We start from the raw sequence: 21,874 nt of genomic DNA, 5'->3' as shown, positions 1-21,874 counted from the left end.
ATAATATTTGACATGATGCATATGACATTCTAATTACTTTGGTAGTAGGTATTATTAGTTTTAGGAATAGAAAGGATTTTAAAAATAGTTTTATTTTTTCTGAAGTGAGACATAGATTAGAGGGTATAATACTTTTCTGTATTCCTGAGCTTATAAAGGACTCTAATAAGTAGTATTCTGAACTTTTGCTATTGTGGTAGGTAATTTCCATATTTAATTTTATTTAATTCTTACAACATCCACTTGAGATAGACATAAGTTTAAGTTAAGACATGAATCATAAGTTTCTAAACTTTCTCAGTTATTGACTAATTTTAGGGATATTTGAGAGAAATGTTCTTGAAATAATGTGAAGAGAAAACAGGTCCATTATTATCTATGACCCCAACTTCGTAAAACAAAAATACAATATGAACAGATAAAATGATAGAATAAAAGTATGATTAAATGATAATGGCAATGACTGTCCACGTTACATTTTAATTTTTTATTTTGCACATTTTCCCGTTCTCTTATAATGAGTTAACATTTTTACAATTTTTATAAAGCAACAATTGGTTACTCAAAAAGAACTTGCTAAAAGACAGTCACATGGAAAGTGGATCCCCAGGAGTCAAATTCCAGAATCAAAGTCCATGCCTTCTGCTGACCATACTTCCCTTAAAACCACACCTCAGAGAACTTATGGATAGTGTCTGTGCCACATTATTTAATGGGATTGCACAATTCACACTGAGTCAATTGGAAAAAAAGTGTATCAGAAAGTCACTTTTCAGTGTATGAGTTGATTTCTCCAACTGATCTCCACTACCAGGAAACCAAAATAAATGATCTCTTTGATGTTCTTTCAATGCTTTGTCAGCTTTGTGACAGTTCTCTGGAAACTTTCATTTCAGTGGATCTAACAGGCTAGAGAAATAGCTTGTGTGGTGTTCTTCCTCATCTACGCAAAACTGCAACTTTAATGCTAGCAAGGAATAAACAAACTTATTGGACTGAATTAAAAAAAAAAAAAGACAAGTAAATCTCTTATGTCATTCTTGAATATGGCCACACAGTGAAATACCTTGAAGTCTGATGTTAACCACCCTATGACCAAATCACTACTTAATTCTTTTGACCAAGTGACAAGTTTAGCTGATTTTTTTTCATTCTTTTCTATTGGTTATTTTTAGAATTTGATAAGTGAAATATCTAGCCTGGCCTTGTTTACAAAACTTTCAATGTAGAGACACAAATGGGATGCAAATTCCCCCTCTTTTGGGGATGGATCACAGTGACCCAAGCTCTCTGTTAAGGTCTAGAGCAGGAAGAGACCAGGATGCTAAGGCCTGGACCGAGTCAGTGCATCTCGCCACCGAGACTACTGACCAAGCCAGGAGGGACCTCTGAGCCAGCACCCTTCCGTCTGCCTCCCTCCCTACTCTACCCTCCAGAAGAAAGAAAATGTACCTGTGACGATGAGCTTTGTGCCGGAGCCAAAGTTCTTGATATACCCACCGCCTGAAAAGCCTTTATAAAAATCTCTTTGTGCTTGTTTATGTATATAGTATATATATCTACATATATATACACAAAAATTGGCCCTGATGCCATAATGCAAATTACAGCTTAAACAAAATCACAATAGTGATTATAATCAGGAATTTAAGAAATAGTTCCACTCTGCCCGGGAAGTTCGAATTCTATCTGCTCCCTTCTTCCATCACATAGGTTGGAGAGTCTGTATCTTTTGTCATGATTTGTCCTCAGTCTTCAAAATCTCCTGCCTTAAATCATTTTCCCCAAGAAGTAAGTTCTCTGTCTAGAGAGTAATTTAGAGGAAATTAATACTTTCCCAATTTTCAAAGAGAAATAATAATAAGATTCTTATGTTTGAGTTTTTAGTAAACATAAAATTGATATGATTTATAGGTTTTCTGTGATTCATGCATATGGAGGATTGAGTACCTGGATGATTTTAAAGGAAATTCTTTGCATAATCACAATCCACAGTGGGGAACTTCCCATTGATAGTAGACAGAATATGAATTCTTAATGATGATCTCTTAAGCTTATTGTTCATTATTGCTGAAAGATCACTCCTTTTGTGACTTGAAAATACTCTTACAGTTTCCAGAGCATTGAATTGAAATCCTAGGCTGCTCATCACAGGATCCAAAGCAGCTCTGGGTCATTCATTTACTAATATAATTTAGTGCACCTGCCATAGCTCCCTTACCAGCTTCAGTATTTCAGCATATCTGATACCAACACAGAAAGAAAATGAAGTAAAATGGTGTCTAAATGACTCATCATTCCATCCAAATACACTAAGAATTATAGTCTGAGAACATAATAAATGCATATTCAATGACTCTTATAAGATATTAAAATTATATCTTTATACATAAAGATGTATATATATATTTAGCACATATATCTTTATACATAAAGATACATATATCTTCAGCAAGTAATTTCAGTGTTATAATTAGAAGCAGAAATATTGTGTTCACATATGAGTAGGAATTCTCATTGTGAGATGGTCAAATAATCAGTTAATAGGTCTACTTGAAAGATCAGGCTACAGAAGAGGAAATATTATGAACACATGACTTAATGTTTCTAAATATCACATAATGGTCCAGACCAGGAAATTTGGAATAGACATGTCTCAGCTAGATGCCAAACTTTAAGCAGTGACTAGTCATGTGACTAGGAAAGCACCTGAACTGCTCTAAGCCTCAGTTTTCTCATTTGTGAAATGGGAGTAAGAGGATCTCCCATATACAGCTGTGGAAGACGGGAGAAGGCACGGAAGCTATTCAGCATGGTGTCTGCCTGTCAATAAGCGTTAGCTAATATAAATTCCCTCTTTAAGGGATAACATTAAGCCATTTCATCAAATTCTTCTAGCAAACACTACACATATTGCAACATAAGCAATTTTACAAGCAGTAAAATTACTACATGCAGGAAGGACACAGCTCATGAACCCAAGACCTGCTGCTTCTCTGGCAGCTACAGTCCAAAGAACAAAGGCAGGGCCCAGAATCTAGAACATTATTCGGTAGACTGGCAGCTCGGGAGCACTGTGACTGTGTCTTGATTCCCCTTTATCCCCATCATCTGGGACCTAAACTGTTTTCATAAATATTTCCTTAAAGAATGAAGGAACAAATGAAGATGTAAAGCCACGAAGACTCTTTTAATTGACCTTGGAACTGAAATGACTCATTGAACTTGCAAATTCTACTGTTTCCAGGCAATGTGACAGGAGTCACGGTAGCATGGATTTTAACTGATCTGAGCCCACCCTCAAAGAAACTGGAACAATACGAAGTGCACATGTTGACATATCATATTAATTTACTCTAAGAATATTTTTTTGAACTGTTTCTAGGGATAAGATCACAACTAATACTCTAGGATTTGCAAGTTATCAGAAGTCTCGAAATAGAAAAAAATTCAATTTTGATATCTCTGACTCAAAAGACCTACAAAAAATTATATAGCATCAATATTACACAAATGGTTTAGAGACATGACCCTCAATACATTTTAATTTCCAACCTTATGCTATGCTGTGTGTGTGTGTGTGTGTGTGTGTGTTTTCTAAAGGTAAAATTTCAATCTGCTGACACACAGGAAAAGGAAGAAATCTTTACAAAACCAAGTTTCTATACCCAGTAGTCTGTACCTGAATAATTCTTATTTATATACTGAGGCTAAAAATGTCTCAGAGTCAGAAAAGGTTGATTGTCTAAAAATCATATAGCAGTTTTTCATTTCAAGGATAAAAATATTTTTGAAAGTTACTTACCAGGGGGGGTAACTATGAGCTTAGTTCCCTCTCCAAATGTCATGATCCAACCTTTCTGATCACACTAGTCACAGCTTCTACAATAATCCCAGATGCATCCTAATCTTCATGACATGACCAGAAGTTTAACAACTTTGCTCCGGAAAATTGGTCTTCTGGGCTCCTTTAAAAATTCTAGACATAGATTTTTGTGAATTCTAATAGTTTCTAATTTTTATTAATACTTAAACATTGACCTTCTAAATTGTCTATTTTCCACCAAGGAAAGAGTTATTGAAAAGCGTCAACAGAAAATGGGAAGGGTAAGAGCAGAAGGAAAAAGGGAGCCGGCCCAGCTGGTCAGCCTACTACTTTTCTAAAGTACCAAAAAAAGTATTATTCACAGAGTTAAGTCTTTTTTTTTTTTTTTCATTTCCAGGTGTTCCATTGTCTTGAAACTGCTCAAAGACTGCATCAAAGAAAAGGCCCTTCTGTTCTCACCAATACCAGGGCTTCTACGTTAGCAATTTGGGAAAATATTTCTAGAAGGAGGAAGCACTTTCATAACTGCAAAATGCAACTGTGCCAACACAGATGTACTTGAGAAATGTGAACAAATGTCTTCATTTTCAAAAAGCCATTCTTTCCATTTAGTGACCAGGGCAATGCCAAGTAAGAAAATCTGTTCTGGGATAACTTATTATCTTTCCAGAAGCAACAGAAGAAATTTGTTGGATTCTATCTTCCATGAAAGAATAGATCCCTTATTTAAACTATATCAAGAAAAAAAAATCTAGTTCTCTGACATGCTGAAGGAACGGCCTCTTAAGGCTGCTCTGCATCTGAATCCAGAGTCAGCAGAGGGCTTCCCTGAGTGCAGATGAGGGGTCTGGTTTCAAGGACTCAGGAAAGGGCCTGATACCCTCCTCCCCCCATATGCCCTCTTCAGATCCACACTGTCCCAGACTAACGACCAAGAGAGGACACGACCTCTGTCCCCAAGGAGAAAGGTGTGAATGTGCTCACAGGGGACAAGTGTTCACCCACAGGTGCTCACAGCCCCCAACTCAGTTGGACAGGATAACAGGGCTGGGTGGAAATTATGTTTGGAAAGGGCTTTTTGTTACTGGGAATTCTAAGCTATTACTACTATTGTCAAAGGAATGATGCCCGATCAGTCCCATTTTATCTTCTGTTTTTTCTTATTCCAGAACCATGACTATTATCAGAAGTCTTAAAACTTGTCTGTTTTCAAGACCCATGAAGGATTTAATGAAGAAAATGTGGGAAAAACTGAGGCAGTTGTCAGACTAGAAGCAGGCTGTGGGCACACCACTCTCAAGGAAAGAAATAGAAGTTGCAGGCAGATGTCTCAGCACAGGCAGCCCTTCTCAGAGGTGCATGGTGACATCCCAGAGGAGCAATGCAGGAGAGCAGGAGTGAAGGGAAATGTAACAGGGCGAGACAGATGCACTGGACAAGATCAAAGGGATCTGTGGCAGGCGTTTACACCTGGGAAAGATTAGGAGGATAGAGTCTGGGGTACCAGGCTCACCCCACCAGCCCTTAAGGGCTCCCTCCTTCACCACCACAGGCCTCTGTCTGGGAGAACCTGAGAGCTACCCTGGAGTCTGTGCAGAGTCTTTGCACTGGAGAACAGGCACAGTAAGGACCTGGTGGTAGGTCACCCTAGGTTTCTGCAGCTGACACCATCCTGTGCCGTCAGGTGCAAGGTTCCGGATCTGCATGGGACTCAGATTTCCAGCATCAGCCTTCATGTTGCCCCCACTAAGATGCTGAAGGAGAGGAGTAAATTCTGAATCAATTCTCCACTGAGCCATATCCTGTGACAGGAAGCCAATCTCCCCTCCCCTGTGCCTGGTGCTTTACCTAACAAATGCAATCAGTGTAACCTGGCTTATTATACCCTCAATGAATCCCCAACAATAAAATATATATATAAATAGCTGGGTGTTGTGATGGGAGCCTGTAGTCACCCCCTCCACCCACCCCCAGGAAAAAAAAGAATTGCCTGGAGCACGACAGGCTCCAACCTGGGAAGTTTTGGGTGGCTGCTTCAGTAGGTCCTGGGGGAAAGGACAGAGAGAGCTCCACTCTACAGTTTCTAGGCCACTGGAGCTACCCCACACCATGCAAGTTGGCATGTGTTATCCCAGAGCCTGTGAAACAGACTGCTGGCTCTGGTGCCCTGCCTTTGGTCCCCAGGTAGAAATAGCCCACTGCCCACCTAGCCCTGATCCTACCCTGAGGCCCTGCTCAGAAGCCCAGCTTCTGGCTCTTCCCCAGCTGAACTCCAAGGATGTGATGCTAGAGCCTGAGGCTCTCCCCCTGTGGTCCAGAGCCCCTGCCAGGCATGGGACACTGCCCCCAAGATGCCAGCACTGCACCTGGACCCCAAGACCCTGCTTCAGAGTTAATCCCATGGCCCCATGGTCAGAACAATTTCGTTTAACGTTTCTTGTGGACTATGTCTTCTGGCAATACATTCTCTCAGTTTGTACAGTGTCTGAAAACGTGTCTACGCTAGGTGACAATTTTTTCATTCAACACTTTAGAGATTTCACTCCAATGTCTTCTTGCTTGCCTGGCTTCTGATGAAAAAACTACTGTGTTTACCTTCTGATTAGTTGGCTTCAATATTTTCTCTTTAGTTTTGGTTTTCAACAGTTGAAGTGTAATATGCCTCAGTGTTTTGTTTGTTTTCTTTCTATTATTTAAAATAAGTGGGTGTTTTCTGAGCTTGTTGGCTCTGTGGTTTGGTTTCTATCCCTAAATTTAGAATATTCTTAGCCATTATTTTCACATTTCTTCTGCTTCGTTCTCTCTTTTCTTTCTAATACAAATTCTAATTCCAAATACGTTTGACAACATTGTATTGTCCACAGTTCTACTCTTTCTTGATAATCAGATTGCTGTCCTTTCTGCCTTTCTCATCTCCTTGCATGGCAGTTTGAGGACTTCCTAGTGGCCTCGCTTCATTTGACTATTTTTTTCCCTATGTCTGTTGAGTAACGCATTCTTCATTTCTTGCTTTCCCATCTGATCCTTTCATATAATTGCCACCTCTCAGTTGAAGTAAACTGTGAGATCCTGCATGTCCTACCCTTTTCCATTAGCATCTGTGACATATTTGTCATAGTTAAAGTCCTTGACTGATTGTTCAAACACCTGAGTCTTCTTTGATTCTAATGATTTCTTTGTGACTTCGGATTATATTTCTTCTTACATCTTGGCGTGCCTCTGAGATTTTTGTTTGAAAGCTGAACATGTTACATAATACAGTAGATACTCGGGTAAATGTATTTTATACTTTTAAATGCCTGCTACTTTTCCTTCTGCTAGACCCTTAGCGTGAGAGTTTGTGTGACTATAATCAGGGAGTTAGGCTGGGTTAGAAGTTTGTTGTTGTGAAGTCATCATGTTTCAGGAAAATGAGGCCCAATGGAGAGAATGAACACCCAAACACTGTGTTTAAGAGGAAGAAGGCTTTTAGTCAGCTGGCAGAGCAAATGGCATAGAAGAATTCAAAATGGCCTCGCTCCCCGACTGGCTTGGTCTTTCCTTTTTTATCCTCAGTCGAAAAGTTCCAGCCTGCGGGTACCTTTCTCATTGCTCAGTTTGAATCAAGTGGGAGAATCTGTTCCAGCCCGAGCAGAACTACAGGATTTCATAGACGTGGAAATTTCCAGGTCCCAGGAGTTAAGCCTACAAATTCCTAAGAGCTGAATCACCATGGGGAGGACCCCACAGGTGTATCCTTAGGGTCTCCTTGAGAAGACCTCTGTTCTCCTAGACCTCACCCTTCTTGGGTATCCTCCCTCATTCCCTCCTTTTGAGATTCCATATATATTTTATTTGGGGATCTCAGTATCTCAGTATCTTTGCTTCTGCAGGAGCTAGTAGTGTTTTATATGATTTTACTTGGTTATTAATTTGCAAGACTGGCTCCAGGGGATATACTGACTTTATGGAACAATCTGTCTGCACTACTTGTGAGCACATTTTTTTGCTGCGGTCCTTACTGTCTCATGTGCTCTCTATCATACATTTTCACCTTTCACATTCTACTTTACATCACTTTTCTACAAAATCTAAGGCATAGAGGTATTTCTGATCTGTCCTATAGTTTCTTTCCCAGCTCCTTCTGCTGCAGCACCTTCACATGGCGCTGTAGGCATCATACTTCAGAGTCACCTGGCTGGACTTTCTTATTTCCCTGGTCTGGACCAGCATTCAGATTTCAGGGACTGTGACTCCTCTCAAGTGCTCTACCCAGGCCTTAATTGTGCAATGGTGGGGAGGCTAATATACATATGGGTCTTCATGTTTGCCTGTGTCACATACTGAGTACTGTGTCCGATTGTGAGTGCAAGCTCTCTACTTGGTGCCTTCATATTCATAAAAGTTACCTTTTGTCTTATCTTAGTGGTGTGGGTGCATAGGTCACATCCCTCCTCCCCTGTTCTCAAAGTCCAAAGTCTAATTAAGACAAGTCTTGCAAGAAATTTCTTCAGGCTTCATTTATGCCTTGACCAGCCACCTCCCAGTATGTGGCTGGAGCAGGGCATGTTGACTGTCTTAAGTTACCTTTGCTTCCCATGAGCAGTGAAGCCCTCTTCAGCCAGCTATGACAAACACAGGTGAGAATCACTTACACTTTCACTGCTGTGTCAGTGGTCAGGATAATGGTGTAGGGTCCCTTCTATCTTGATTTGAGGAGGACCTGGTTCTGATCCTTAACCTGGACTTAATCCCCCAGAGAGAAAGGATGTACAAACACAAAGACTAAACAGAACACAGTTAATATACCCAAGTGGAGGTCTTCCTTGCTACTCTTCCTAGGACTTTTAACTACCTGTTCAATTCAGTCTCACCCAGTTCTTTTAAAATTCCCTGTTAAATTGCAGAGAATTGGTGGAAGCCTGCTATATATTATTTCATAAGGGTAGTACCCTGATCTATTAGAAGGGGTACATTTAATATTAAACAAGACCAGTGACAAGGCCTGTACCAAATTAAACTTTGTTTCTTGGCAGAATTTTTTGCTCTTATGGCCCTATTCATGTACTCTACTCTCACAGAGCTTTGAGGCCTATATGTCACATATAGTTTCCAGGTGATACTCAAAGATTTAGCTATCATTTGCACTATTTCTGTTATGAAGGCTAGCCCATTATCAGATCCAAACCAGAGTGGCACCTAAACCATGAGATGATTTCTCTGGGTAACACTTTTACTACTTTAGGAGCCCTCTTCATCCTGGTGGGGAAGGCTTCCACCTATTCCAAGTACCTGCAGATAAAAAGTAAGCACTAGTATTCTCTATACCTGGACAACTCAGTACAGTCCATTTTCACATCTTCAAAAGGGGCTTCCCTGTAGGACTGAATTTCAGGTGACAGGAATGGTCCCTCTCTAGCATTGTGTTGGTTGCATGTCACACAATGCTGACTGACTTTCCTGGCAAGAATGGCCAACAGAGAATGTAAAAATATCTCCCCAGAAACCTTTTAATTTTCTCTTGCCTTTGTCTTAAGTGCATGAGGCCTCATGCATACAACCTCTAGAACAAACCCCAGATTTTTACACAATAAGCTTTGATATTCAGTGAGGCAGGAGTTGGTCAACCAATGATACCCCTTGGTGTTCATAAGAGTGACCACTGCGTATGGTACCCAGACTCTTAAGTTTTGTCCCAAAGTCAACTTATCAGCCTCTTGAACCAGCATGGCCATGGCTACAAGTGTTTTTAGGCATGGGGCCATGTTTTTGAGACACTGTCAAGTTGCTTAGACAAATAAGCAACTGGTCTTGCCCAAGATCCAATATTCTGGGTGAGCACTCTCCCAGCTGTTATATTTTTTCCTGATGCATACAGTTCAAAAGGCTTGGCCAGGTCAAGGAGGCCTAGCATCAGGGCCTGCCTGCAGTTTTCCCTTTAGCCTCTTGAAGGCTTTTGGTTGTTTGGATATTTACTCAATTGGCCCTATCTCTCCCCACTTTGTAACTTCATACAATGGTTTGGCCAGTCTGCATGTTTCACATAGTCCTTCATAGAATTCCCCAGGGTTTTCATCTGGTTTGCATGACCTGAACCACCTTGCATGTCTGTGGCTTTCTGGTTTCCTTACACTGACAGCATAAAAGAATGAAACCTTTTCTTCTTTTATTATTTTTTATTTTTTATTTTTATTAATATTAAATCATAGCTGTGTACATTAATGCGATCATGAGGCACCATACACTGGTTTTATAAACAGTTTGACACATTTTCATCACACTGCTTAACATAGCCTTCCTGGCATTTACTTAGTTATTGTGTTAAGACAGTTATATTGTACATTTACTAAGTTTCACATGTACCCTTGTAAGATGCAACGCAGGTGTAATCCCACCAATCACCCTCCCTCCAACCATCCTCCCCCTCCCTCCCCTCCCTCTTCCCCTTCCCCATATTCTTAGGTTATAACTGGGTTATACCTTTCATATGAAAGCCATAAATTAGTTTCATAGTACGGCTGAGTACATTGGATACTTTTTCTTCCATTCTTGAGATACTTTACTAAGAAGAACATGTTCCAGCTCCATCCATGTAAACATGAAGGAGGTAAAGTCTCCATCTTTCTTTAAGGCTGCATAATATTCCATGATGTACATATACCATAGTTTATTAATCCATTTGTGGATCAATGGGCACTTGGGCTTTTTCCATGACTTAGCAATTATGAATTGGGCTGCAATAAACATTCTGGTACAAATATCTTTGTTATAATGTGATTTTTGGTCTTCTGGGTATATACCTAGTAGAAGAATTATAGGATTGAATGGCAGATCTATTTTTAGATCTCTAAGTGTTCTCCAAACATCTTTCCAAAAGGAATGTATTAATTTGCATTCCCACCAGCGGTGTAGAAGTGTTCCCTTTTCTCCACATCCTTGCCAACATCTCTGGTCTTGGGATTTTGTGATTTGGGTTAATCTTACTGAAGTTAGATGGTATCTCAAGGTAGTTTTGATTTTCATTTCTCTGATGATTAAAGATGATGAGCATTTTTTCATATGTCTGTAGGATGTGCGCCTGTCTTCTTCATAGAAGTTTCTATATACCAACAATAATCAAGCTGAAAAAATAGTTAAGAACTCTATTCCATTCACAGGAGTTCCAAAGAAGATGAAATATTTGGGAGTGTATCTAACAAAAGACATGAAAGATCTCTATAAAGAGAACTATGAAACTTTAAGAAAGGAAATAGCTAAAAACGTTAACAAATGGAAAAATGTACCATGCTCATGGCTGGGAAGAATCGACATTGTCAAAATGTGTATACTACCCAAAGCAATATACAATTTTAATGCAATTCCTATAAAGCTCCATTGTCATACTTTAAAGATCTTGAAAAAATAATACTTTGTTTTATATGGAATCAGAAAAAAAAACTCAAATAGCCAAAACATTACTCAGAAATAAAAACAAAGCAGGAGGAATCATGCTACCAGACCTCAGACTATACTATATATCAATAGTGATCAAAACAGCATGGTACTGGCACAAAAACAAACAAGTAGATGTCTGGAACAGAACAGAGAACCAAGATATGAATCCAGCTACTTATGGTTATCTGATCTTTGACAGCCAATTAAAAACATTCCGTGAGGAAAAGATTCTTTATTTAACAAATGGTGCTGGGTGAACTGGCTGGCAACCTGCAGAAGACTGAAAATGGACCCACACCTTTCACCATTAACTAAGATAGACTCTCACTGGATTAAAGATTTAAACTTAAGACATGAAACTATAGAAATACTAGAAGAGAGTGCAGAGAAAACCCTTGAAGAAATCGGTCTGGGCGAGTATTTTATGAGGAGAACCCCCCGGCCAATTGAAGCAGCTTCGAAAATACACTACTGGGACCTGATCAAACTAAAAAGCTTCTGCACAGCCAAGAACACAGTAAGTAAAGCAAACAGACAGCCCTCAGAATGGGAGAAGATATTTGCAGGTTATGTCACTGACAAAGGTTTAATAACCAGAATCCACAGAGAACTCAAACGTATAAGCAAGAAAAGAACAAGTGATCCCATTGCAGGCTGGGCAAGGAACTTGAATAATGAAACCTTTTAGAAGTCACCTGTAAATATCTGCAAGTTCTGGATTTTGAGGCCAAGGTTCACACAATGACAACATTAGTATTCCTATTTACAGACTTAGCATGGTTCTTAAGATAATACCTGGCTTTAAGGGTCTGTATAGAACTGATCCAAACCTCTGGGCTATTCAAGTGAATATCCAGGTTTCAATTTTTCCTGAGGTGTCTATATAGACACAACAGATAGCATTTAATACTCCACAAATTTTCTAGTGTGGCCAATAGGCAACCATTGATGAGCCTTAAGACTTCAGAGCAAATATAACCACTGTAGATAATTCTATATTTTTTGGTCAATCTCTTATTCCCATTTAACAGATCAGTTTAGTTACAGCTAAACTGTACAGCTAAACAGCTATGTCTCACTTTTTGAGATGGCATTGTAGACAAGGCTAGAATCTAATACAGGTGGACCACAGTTTTTTTCCCTTTTGAACCATTTTTCTTTCTCTGATTTCTCACTTTACTAAAAACAAATTATAGCATAACTAATTCAATTGCCAAAATAAACTGTACTTTCAGTATACTGGGTCTGATTATTTGCATAAAGTGAGCAAGAGTAATTATTAGCCATCTAGACTTCTATTCCTTTTAAAATTGACCAGGCTGGAACCTTTTATAAGGAATCTCCGGTTAGACTTGAAAGCCTTCCATTAGCCCAGGCTTCATCTGTGCCATTAGATACATATGTGCATTGGGTAAATTTCTTTTCTCTTAAGGTCCCCAAGAACATTGTGATTTTTGGACCTGTCAGAAAGTGACACTCTTTACTCAATGCAGATCAGGATATGTTATTGGTGAGGTATTTGGCCAGTCTTTTTAGTGGGCTTTTTTATTGTCCTTATAAAGTCAACCTTAATTCCTTAACACAGTCTGGACACCTCTGAAAATGCTATTCTAGTAAAAACTTTGGTAAAAACAACCAGTACATTCATCATATCCTATAGAACAAAACAGATTCTTATTGAACTTATGCAAATAACTGTATTGTCAGAAATTAAGAATACTTACAAATGGTTTTCAAATTCTGGAAAAACCAAGGAGAAAGAAAAAATAAATGTTTCAAATTCTGTCCATAAGTACATATATGGATGAAAGCTACAAATAGCTCAAGAGATAGAAAATGGTTTTCTTGACTTCTGGAAAGAAGAACACAGAAAGAATCACTAATGTTTCAAACAAAAAGTCAAAACAAATCATCTTGGTTCTATATAACTGATTTTTATTCTGTTTGAAGGTAGGTTAGCAATATACCTGGATAGCTTTCTAATTGAAGTCCTGGAAGTTTGCTTTTAGCTCAATGGTGTTCAACCTCCAAAGTCATCAGAAATTTGAATTCAAGAGAATTCGCTACCCTTTTCTAATATTTTCTTTGAAGGACAAACTTTGGACTCAGCCAGTTACAAAAAACAATTTCTGAGACGAATTAAAATTATTACTGACAATATACACTAAGGCAAACCAAAATTTTATAATAGTGGAACATACATATATAAACATGATTCACAGAAAATTAAGCATCACTTCAAATTTGATGATATTTTCTATACATTTTTAATATACTAAATAAGCATAATGTGTTTTTCAGACTTTCAGTGGTCTTAATTTTTTTTCAATTTATTTTTCAAATAAATTTGAAAGACCAAATTTAGACTTTTGATTTTGGAAGGTTTGTCACATAGCAAAGGTTTAAAACATTTGTTCAAACAAGATTACAAGCCAAAAGATTCTAAAGGAAATACATAGTTGACCCATTCTGTTTCAGGACAAAATTTACCACAAAACATCCTTTTTTTATACAATATCATTTTATTTTCTAATTTTTCTTACTCTTACAAAAACATTTTCACAAAACAGGATCAAAGTTTACAATGAAGTTAATTTTCCACTTGGCTAACCTGATAATCGGAAGATTTAAAAGACAAGATCCTTATTCTTCAACAAAGACACAGTTTCCCAAACAATGTTAACAACTAAATTATTACATCTTACAAACGAGAGACATTTTATGGAATATAACATTGATACATATGGGATTTTCCCACTCAGGACTAGACAGGGACCACCACCCCCCTATTGTTTATGGTCAGGTGAGCTCAGAAATCAGACTCTCACCCCTAGTCACAAACAGACTGCCCTTTTCAGGCCACACTCTCTGAGCTCTAGCAAGGCCATGAACAAAGCAGCCCCAAACATTCTGGGTGGTTCCACCCTGAGTAGCGAGCACACACCCTAATCCCTTCTCTATGACAAAAACTGCAAAGACCTAACAATATTGCCCCCAGGGGCCCAGGAACTGCATTCATTAATTTCTTAAAACATTCAGCTTGTAGAGGTGTTTTTCTACCTACCAAGTCCTGGCCAAAATTTCTCTCAGGGCCAATATTTACCACTAGACAAAGGCCCCATGCAGGAAACCTCCAACTCAGGTCTCCCTCCTCCTCCTGCCGGAAGTGCTGGCACTCTCCACTTCCTCCTCATGGCCCTTTGTCTGATAAAATCCCATTTTATCACTGATCTGTGGCTGTGTGTTCATCCCCCAAATCCTCGAGACCAAGGACCCACCAAAGAAAGAAATTCCAGTAATAAAACCACAACATAGGCAACATTTCTGATGTCTTTTCATTGTCCCCCTAAGTCTTACATGGCCATGTGCCATCAAAGATGTCTGACAAAGACAGGACCTATGTCCTTTACCAGATGCAGAGTTCAAGACATAAAGCAGGACACCAGAACATCTAGCTTCTCTCAGAATAGTTGGAGCAAGGAAAAAAGGACCATGTTGTCTAGACTGCCCTGTAGCTGCTGGCCTAAGTATGAGGAACATGTCTTTAGGCTTCACAGAATTCAGAGGCTTAAAATCAAGAACATAAGCTCACAGTCGAATCCAGCAAACATAAATATTTCAGAGGTGGCAGTTTTATAATCTTTGAACATTTGAACATTAATAACAAGTTTAAAAGTAATTGTATATCAAAAGATACTACAATTGCCTGAACAACAAAGCATTTGAGTCATTCTTGTTCAAAGTTTTCAATCTCCCCCAGAGACATGGTTACAGCAATCTCCTTTGCAAAATTCTCCATCACAGTTCCCAACAGGGTGGGCTTTCCCACATGTTTCCCATTTCCTTCCCTCAGACAAACCACAAACACATTACAGATGGGGTAGTAATGGGGTCACAGATGGGGTTAACGTAGAGATACAGACAGGGGCCACGCACACAATCCTTTTGCCCTATGAAGGTGGGGGTATGAAATCCCACCTATTGTTAACCATCACAGTCAGTCTCCAAGCACTCATATGAACACAATTCCAACCCATTTCCTAACCTGGGCAGTCACAGTTTGCCACTTAACCATAGGACACTTCCTCCAGTACTCCCTCTCAGACCTCTCCACAACCCCCCCTTCCTTCAATTACACAACACCCACACTCAGACTCTCTCATACACCTCCCACAGTCCTGCTGGTGATTTAATGCCCTAGGGTTGATTAGACCCCACTTCCACCCAAATTTGATGGGACTCCCAGATTGATTCTACCCTGCCTCAGACATCTCCCAGTGCAGGTGCCAGTTCCTCAAACACTTGGAGGAGCTGGCACTCCTCAAAGACCCACAGAGGGGGTCCTTTCTCTACCCAGTGGAGGCCTCCACACAGGGATGTGAAACCTATTCCTGGTGCGCTCAGCGGCTCACGTTGCCCAGGCTGATCAGGAGCCCCCCGCGTGTGTGTCCACAGGGTTGGCGGCAAGTAACAGGTGTGTTTGAGCCTCTTCTCTCCTCAGGTGGTTTAGTTTCCTGGTCAAGTAACCAGAAATGTTGTGGGAAAGCAAGACCCAATGAAGAGAACGAATGTATTTAAGAGGAAGAAGGCTTTTATTCAGCTGGTGGAGAAAATGGCATAGAAGAATTCAAAATCTCCAACTGGCTTGGTCTTCCCCTTTTTATCCTCAGTCAAAAGTTCCAGCCCATGGGTACCTTTCTTTTCTTTTCTTTCTTTCTTTTCTTTTCTTTTCTTTTTTTTTTTTAGAGACAGTCTCTTACTTTGTCACCCTCGGTAGAGTGCCATGGAGTCACAACTTAACAGCAACCTCCAGTTCTTGGGTTTAGGCAATTCTCTTGCCTCAGCTTCCAGAGTAGCTGGGACTACAGGCACCTGCCACAATGCTCAGCTATGTTTTTTTGTTGCAGTTTGGCTGGGGCCAGGTTTGAACCCACCACCTTTGGTATATGGGGCTGGTGCCCTACTCACTGAGTTATAGGAGCCATCCCATGGGTACCTTTCTCATTGGTCAGTTTTAATCAAGCCAGAGAAGCTGTTCCAGGCCTCACAGAACTACAGGATTTCACAGAAGTGGAAATTTTCAGATCCCAGGAAGTTAAGTTTCTACAAATTCCTAAGAGCTGAGTCGCCATGGGGAAAACCCTACAGGTGTATCCTTGGGGTCTCCTTGAGAAGATCTTTGTGCTCCTAGACCTCACACTTCCCAGGTATCCTCTCTCAATCACAATGGGAGTTTGTTTTTTTCAGGCCACAAGACACCCCAGGTTTCTCTTGTCACACCTTATTCTCCATCTCCCCACTTGACCATTAGTCTCCCCTTTGTTCTCCTCAGAGTGAGTCTGGCTCTTGAAGCTCTCTTCCCCGTGTTCCACTATGATTTTTTCCCCCCCACTGGAGGCTTGTCATGATGGTGAGAGGTGAGGAAGGGACATTATCTGATATTTTCATTAAGCTGTCATCTTAACAGGTGAGGGGGGTGAAACTGGGCCATGGGGACAACCCTGGCCCTGGACAACCCCTGGGACAAGCCCCAGCCCCATCCCACAGGCAGAGCAACTTCACCCTTACCCTCCCCCTGCAGTCAGCACCCCCCCATGTCCTCGCCTCCCCACTCTGATGACATCCCAGGTGCCTGCTCCTGCAGGTTGTCTTTTGTTCTAGAATGGGTCTGGGTGAATCTCAGCAGTGGTTGCTGCTCCCCTCCTACAGCCAGCAGCAAAGTGGAAGCTTCTCTGGATTCTGCATGATCTTCTCTGCAGGAGCTTTGTGGGGTCCTGCAGAAAAAGCCTAAAAGATGGTGGGGAATCTCCTACATTAGTGGCTCCCAGTGGATTCACCCTCTCCCACTAGTCTACACTCAACCCTATTGTTTTATTAAAATTTGCCTAGTTTAATCCTCCTGCCAGTTTTCTCTTTAGCTATAGGAACCACATGTTAGATATTACTGTTTCTCCATTGATTTAGGAGGCAGGACATCAAGGTTGTTAAAAGGACAGTCACTGAAGCCAGAAACCGAGGCCTCCACTATATTTAGTAACCCTATGACCACAAAGTAAAACACATCCCTATACCTCTGTTTCCTCATCTATAAAATATGAATTATAATAATACCAGTGTCAAAGCATTGTCCCAAAGATCTATCCCTTTACACATAAAAAATTTAGAACAATGCCCAAGAATGAGTAAGGGGTAAAATAACCGGCCGCTGTGACCCTGGCAGGTTTGCAGGCAGAACCCCAGGAAAAGTATCTAGATAGGGCAGCGACCTTGCCATGAGACATCTAATATCCCTGGGAGGATCAGAGTCCGTTTCATGATGAAGAGTGCTGGCTGGGCTCTAACACTGTCCTTCAGTGTGGAATGAGCAACGTGGCTCCCAAAGAGGGCATGGGCTCGTTGGGGATCAGACTCAAACATGCAGTGGGTTTACTTCCTTGTGGCCTAGTGGTGGAAATGTATTAGTTCGTATTGTAGAATATTAATATAGAGAAACAATAGACACAAAGAGATAGTTTTAAGAGCAGTGGAGCTCCAGGAGGTGGCACACACTTCTTCGTGAGGCTTCCGGTAGGCCGCTCCGAGTATCAGGCTAGCTCTGTATTTATTTCATACATCAGTTTTATAAATTTCATGAAAGCAAGGAAAACAATCCCATTGTGGTTCTTCCTACCCTTGTGTTCCTACTAACTAGATTAACCCCACAGCTGATTATATTAATTGCAGGGATTTACTTGTTACTTTTTACTGACTCATAATGTAATCTTATCAAAGTCTTGATAAGAAAGCCAATCACAGGCCAACTCAAGGACCAAGTCCTAGCTGACCCATAGTCACACACCACAGATGTGATGTTTTAATACTCTTACAGACTTGTCTCCAAAGAGATTCCTCTGGTCCAGTCAAGGTGAAAGAAGAAAAGAGATCTTTCTTCTCCTTGTCTGGTCCAGAGCAAGTCTTCCTGAGTTGGACAAAGTTTAAAGAATTTACATTTTTAACTCCCCAAAACCACTCCCTCAGAGCACACAGCCTTGCCCTGGCAGAAAGCAGCTTCAAGGCCTCTAGCCAGCTGCTGGTGAGGGGAGTGGGGATACACAAACACCAGGCTGCAGAAATATTAAAGTGACAGGATCTTTCACTATGTGCTCAGAGCCAGGAAAATGGGTCCAAATAAATTCCTCATGACTGTCTCCCTTTGTCTAGACTCTGTTCCTAATAATATTTCTAATCTACTAATAATTAATTGAATATTGGTTTCAAACTTATAAAATCATTATTATTAGAAATGCAAGCACATCAAGATATGATTCCTTCTTTAAGTCTTCCCACATGCACCCTCCAGGTCTCCATCCCGCAGCCCCTACAACACAGATGGAATAAATATGAACTTCTTCAGGGGGCCAGTACACAGTTGAAGAACCACAAGCATTTGGGGTTTTAAAAGCTATTGTATATTGCTAATTATTCAAATTAAAGTGCAAAAAAGGACTACATCTCAAAAGCATTCTAGTGATTATATAAAATGTATGAAATAACAAGCAATTCTCCTGATCCTCACTGATTCGCTCTCTAAGTCTGAGCCACATAAAGTACATGAAATCTTGGGACAGGGACACATTGTGTCCTAGGTGGTATAACTCCCAGGGTGTAAATATCATTCAAGGTCAGAAGCTGGAGGGGAGGTACTAGGGAGGGGGGAGGCCAACCGGAGATCCCAGCTCAGTTGTGTGGGGTGGAAGTCAATGGACACAGGCCTGAGAGGGATTCTGTATCATCCACAATTATACTTCCAGCAGGCTCATAAATATCCTATCTCCTCTTCCTGGGAATTATATTACAAGTCAGTATGAATGCAGGAACATCACTTTGGGCCACAGCACCTCATTGAACTTGACCAGGTGATGTTGTTGAGGAAAATGTCTCAGGCTGTGGTTCAGTAAGTAGATATCATCCTGTACAGTACTTGGACTTTTTTATTTCTCCTCACAAATTAATATTTCAGGTTGCTCTAATTTCAACCTGTCCAAAACAAGTTGTAAGCAAAGATGAGAAATACTTACGAATACATGATATACATGTATAAGGATGCACCATTACAGAATTTCTTTGCTTTGTCTTCAAGAGTTGAAATGATTGGGAAGCACCTGGGGGGGGCCAGTAAGAAAAGATGAATTCTTCCAGTGAGGACATCATCCTGCACCCTGAGGAGAGGGCAGAAACATCAGGAAAGTGAGGGCTTAATGCTCAGACAGTTTACCATCCACAGTAGTAAGTGGACTCATCTTCATCTTTATGAAATTTGCTGTCATGTTTGAAGGAGAACACAGGACATGATTCTTAGCCACAACACCTTATACACCCTGAGCAGGTGCCTTGTCATAGAAACACACATCAGATGTTCCTAGGGCTGAATTAGGTTTAAACTCATAGCAGTGAACAGCTTCATTTTTAAAGTCTCAGAGGAATATTTTACAAGATATAAAACTATCCTCATCTCTTTCACCTGGAAGTTGATATTTTAGACTCCCTGAAAACAACTATAAGGAAAGAAAGTTTAGCAAAACTGACAAAACTGGAGGACTAACATTACGTGACCTCAAATCACACTACAGAGGCATGATAACCTAAACTGCATGGTTCTGGCAGAGAAACAAACACAGCGACCAATGGAGCAGAGCAGAGAACACAGAAATAGATCCACACATCTGTTGTAAACCTACCTTTCACCAAGGTGCCAAGAAGAATATGGTGGAGAAGGGACAATCTCTTTAATAAATGTTCCTGGAAAAACTGGGCGTCACAAGCACAATAGTGAAATTAGACCCTTATTTCTCACCATACACAAAAATCGTATCAAAATGGATTAAAGACTAAATCTAAGACCCAAAACTATGAAATGATTTAAAGAAAACTTTGGGGAAACACCTCAGGACATTGGTCTGGGGCAAGGATTTCCCGAGTAATACACCCAGTGCTCAGGAAACCAAAGCAGAATTGGACAAGTGGAATCACATCAAGCTGAAATGCTTTAGCTCAGCCAAATAAATAATCCACCGAGTGAAGAGACAACCCACAGAGTGGGAGAATATATTTGCCAATTACCTGTTTCACAGGGATTAGTAACTAGTATATAAGAGCTCCAACTCCATGGGGAAAAAAATACAAAAATCCAAATTAAATATGGGCAAATAATCTGAATTGATATTTCTCAAAAGAATGCATACACATGTCCATCAGGTATATGAAACAACACTCCATGTCATTAGTCATCAGAGAAGTGCAAATGAGGACTACAATGAGGTATCATCTAATCCCAGTTAGAACGGCTTTTTATCAAAAAGACAGACAATGACAAATGCTGGTGAGGATGTGGAGAAAAGGGGACCCTCCTTACATTTTCTGTGGGAATGAAAATTAATGCAACCAGCATGGAGAACAGTACTGACTCCACTCATAAAACTAAAAACAGGAGTACCATATGACCCAGCAATCCCACTGCTGGGTGTACATCCAAAGGAGGGGATTCAGTATATTGAAACACCCATGTTTATTGCAGCACTAGTCACAATAGTCAAGATATGGAATCAAGTGTCCATCAACAGGTGAATGCATAAAGAAATTGTGGTACATATACACCGTGAAACACCATATAGCAATAAAAATGAATGAAACTCTGCCTTTTGACACAACATAGATGAAACTGGAGAATATTAAGTAAAGTTAAATAAGCTGAGCACAGAAAGGCACATCTCACACTCTCACTCACATGTGGGAGTAAATATTACAAACAACTGATCTCATGAGACAGAGAGTAGAAAGGATTATAGTTACCAGAGACTGAGAAGGGGAGCAGGGAAGGGGAATAAGGAGGAGATGGTTAATGGGTTCAAAAATATAGTTAGAGAGTTAGATGGAATGAACAATATTTGATAGTTTCACTATATTTGACCATAAGTTAGGATATACTTTACATAGCCAAAGAGTGGAATTGGGATGTCCCTTACAAAATAAATATTAAATACCAGAGGTTATGGATACATGAATTACGCTGATTTGATTAATTCACATTGTGTGCCTATATCAAAACATCACAGGTACCCTATAATGAGACACAAGTATGATATATTCATAATACTATAATTTAAATAAAAATTTGTTTTAAAAAGAGAAAATTGGAGAATTCATCAAAATGTCAGACATACAAGGAAGCATAGTAGTTTACATAATAGCCATTAAGTTTTTTATATATCAAGGACAGACACTTAGAAAATGCAAAGGAACAAATGTTCTATTTATAGCAAAAATAGCAAGAACAAACCAGAAATAATCTTTAAAAAAAAACATGCATGATTGATATGAACATGAATATAAAAATCTACAAATTGTCTAAAATGAGATAATGTGTATTTGTGTGCACACATGTGTGTGTGTAATTACACTGTAAAATTATGTCTTGGATTAAATAGTAGACACTAGTTATTTGTCTCTCCCGTACTTCCTCCTCCCTTTCTTGTTGCCAGAATTCTCCCTCTTTAGGGAGCTCTTCTTTCTCCACCTTATACTGTTCTGGTGGAGTTCCTTTTCCCCCCCACACACCCCCCAGAGTGTGATACTCACCTAATTTGACACTTTAATAGT

The 21,874-nt window shown here is 40.0% G+C and overlaps 1 gene segment (V, D, J or C); it reads right to left on the bottom strand.

The window, feature by feature from the left end:
• LOC128559987 (T-cell receptor gamma chain C region C7.5-like) overlaps nucleotides 1-21,874 on the bottom strand; it is a 60,616-nt gene that overhangs the window by 12,471 nt on the left and 26,271 nt on the right. Inside the window, 1 exon segment of the C gene segment in view lies at nucleotides 1,453-1,486. Within this exon segment, the coding sequence occupies nucleotides 1,453-1,486 (34 nt within the window).

Source organism: Nycticebus coucang, chromosome 11, assembly GCF_027406575.1.
Source record: "Nycticebus coucang isolate mNycCou1 chromosome 11, mNycCou1.pri, whole genome shotgun sequence".
Lineage (NCBI taxonomy): Eukaryota > Metazoa > Chordata > Mammalia > Primates > Lorisidae > Nycticebus > Nycticebus coucang.
The sequence above is the reverse complement of the archived record's forward strand: the minus strand, read 5'-3'. Positions and strand labels throughout refer to the sequence as shown.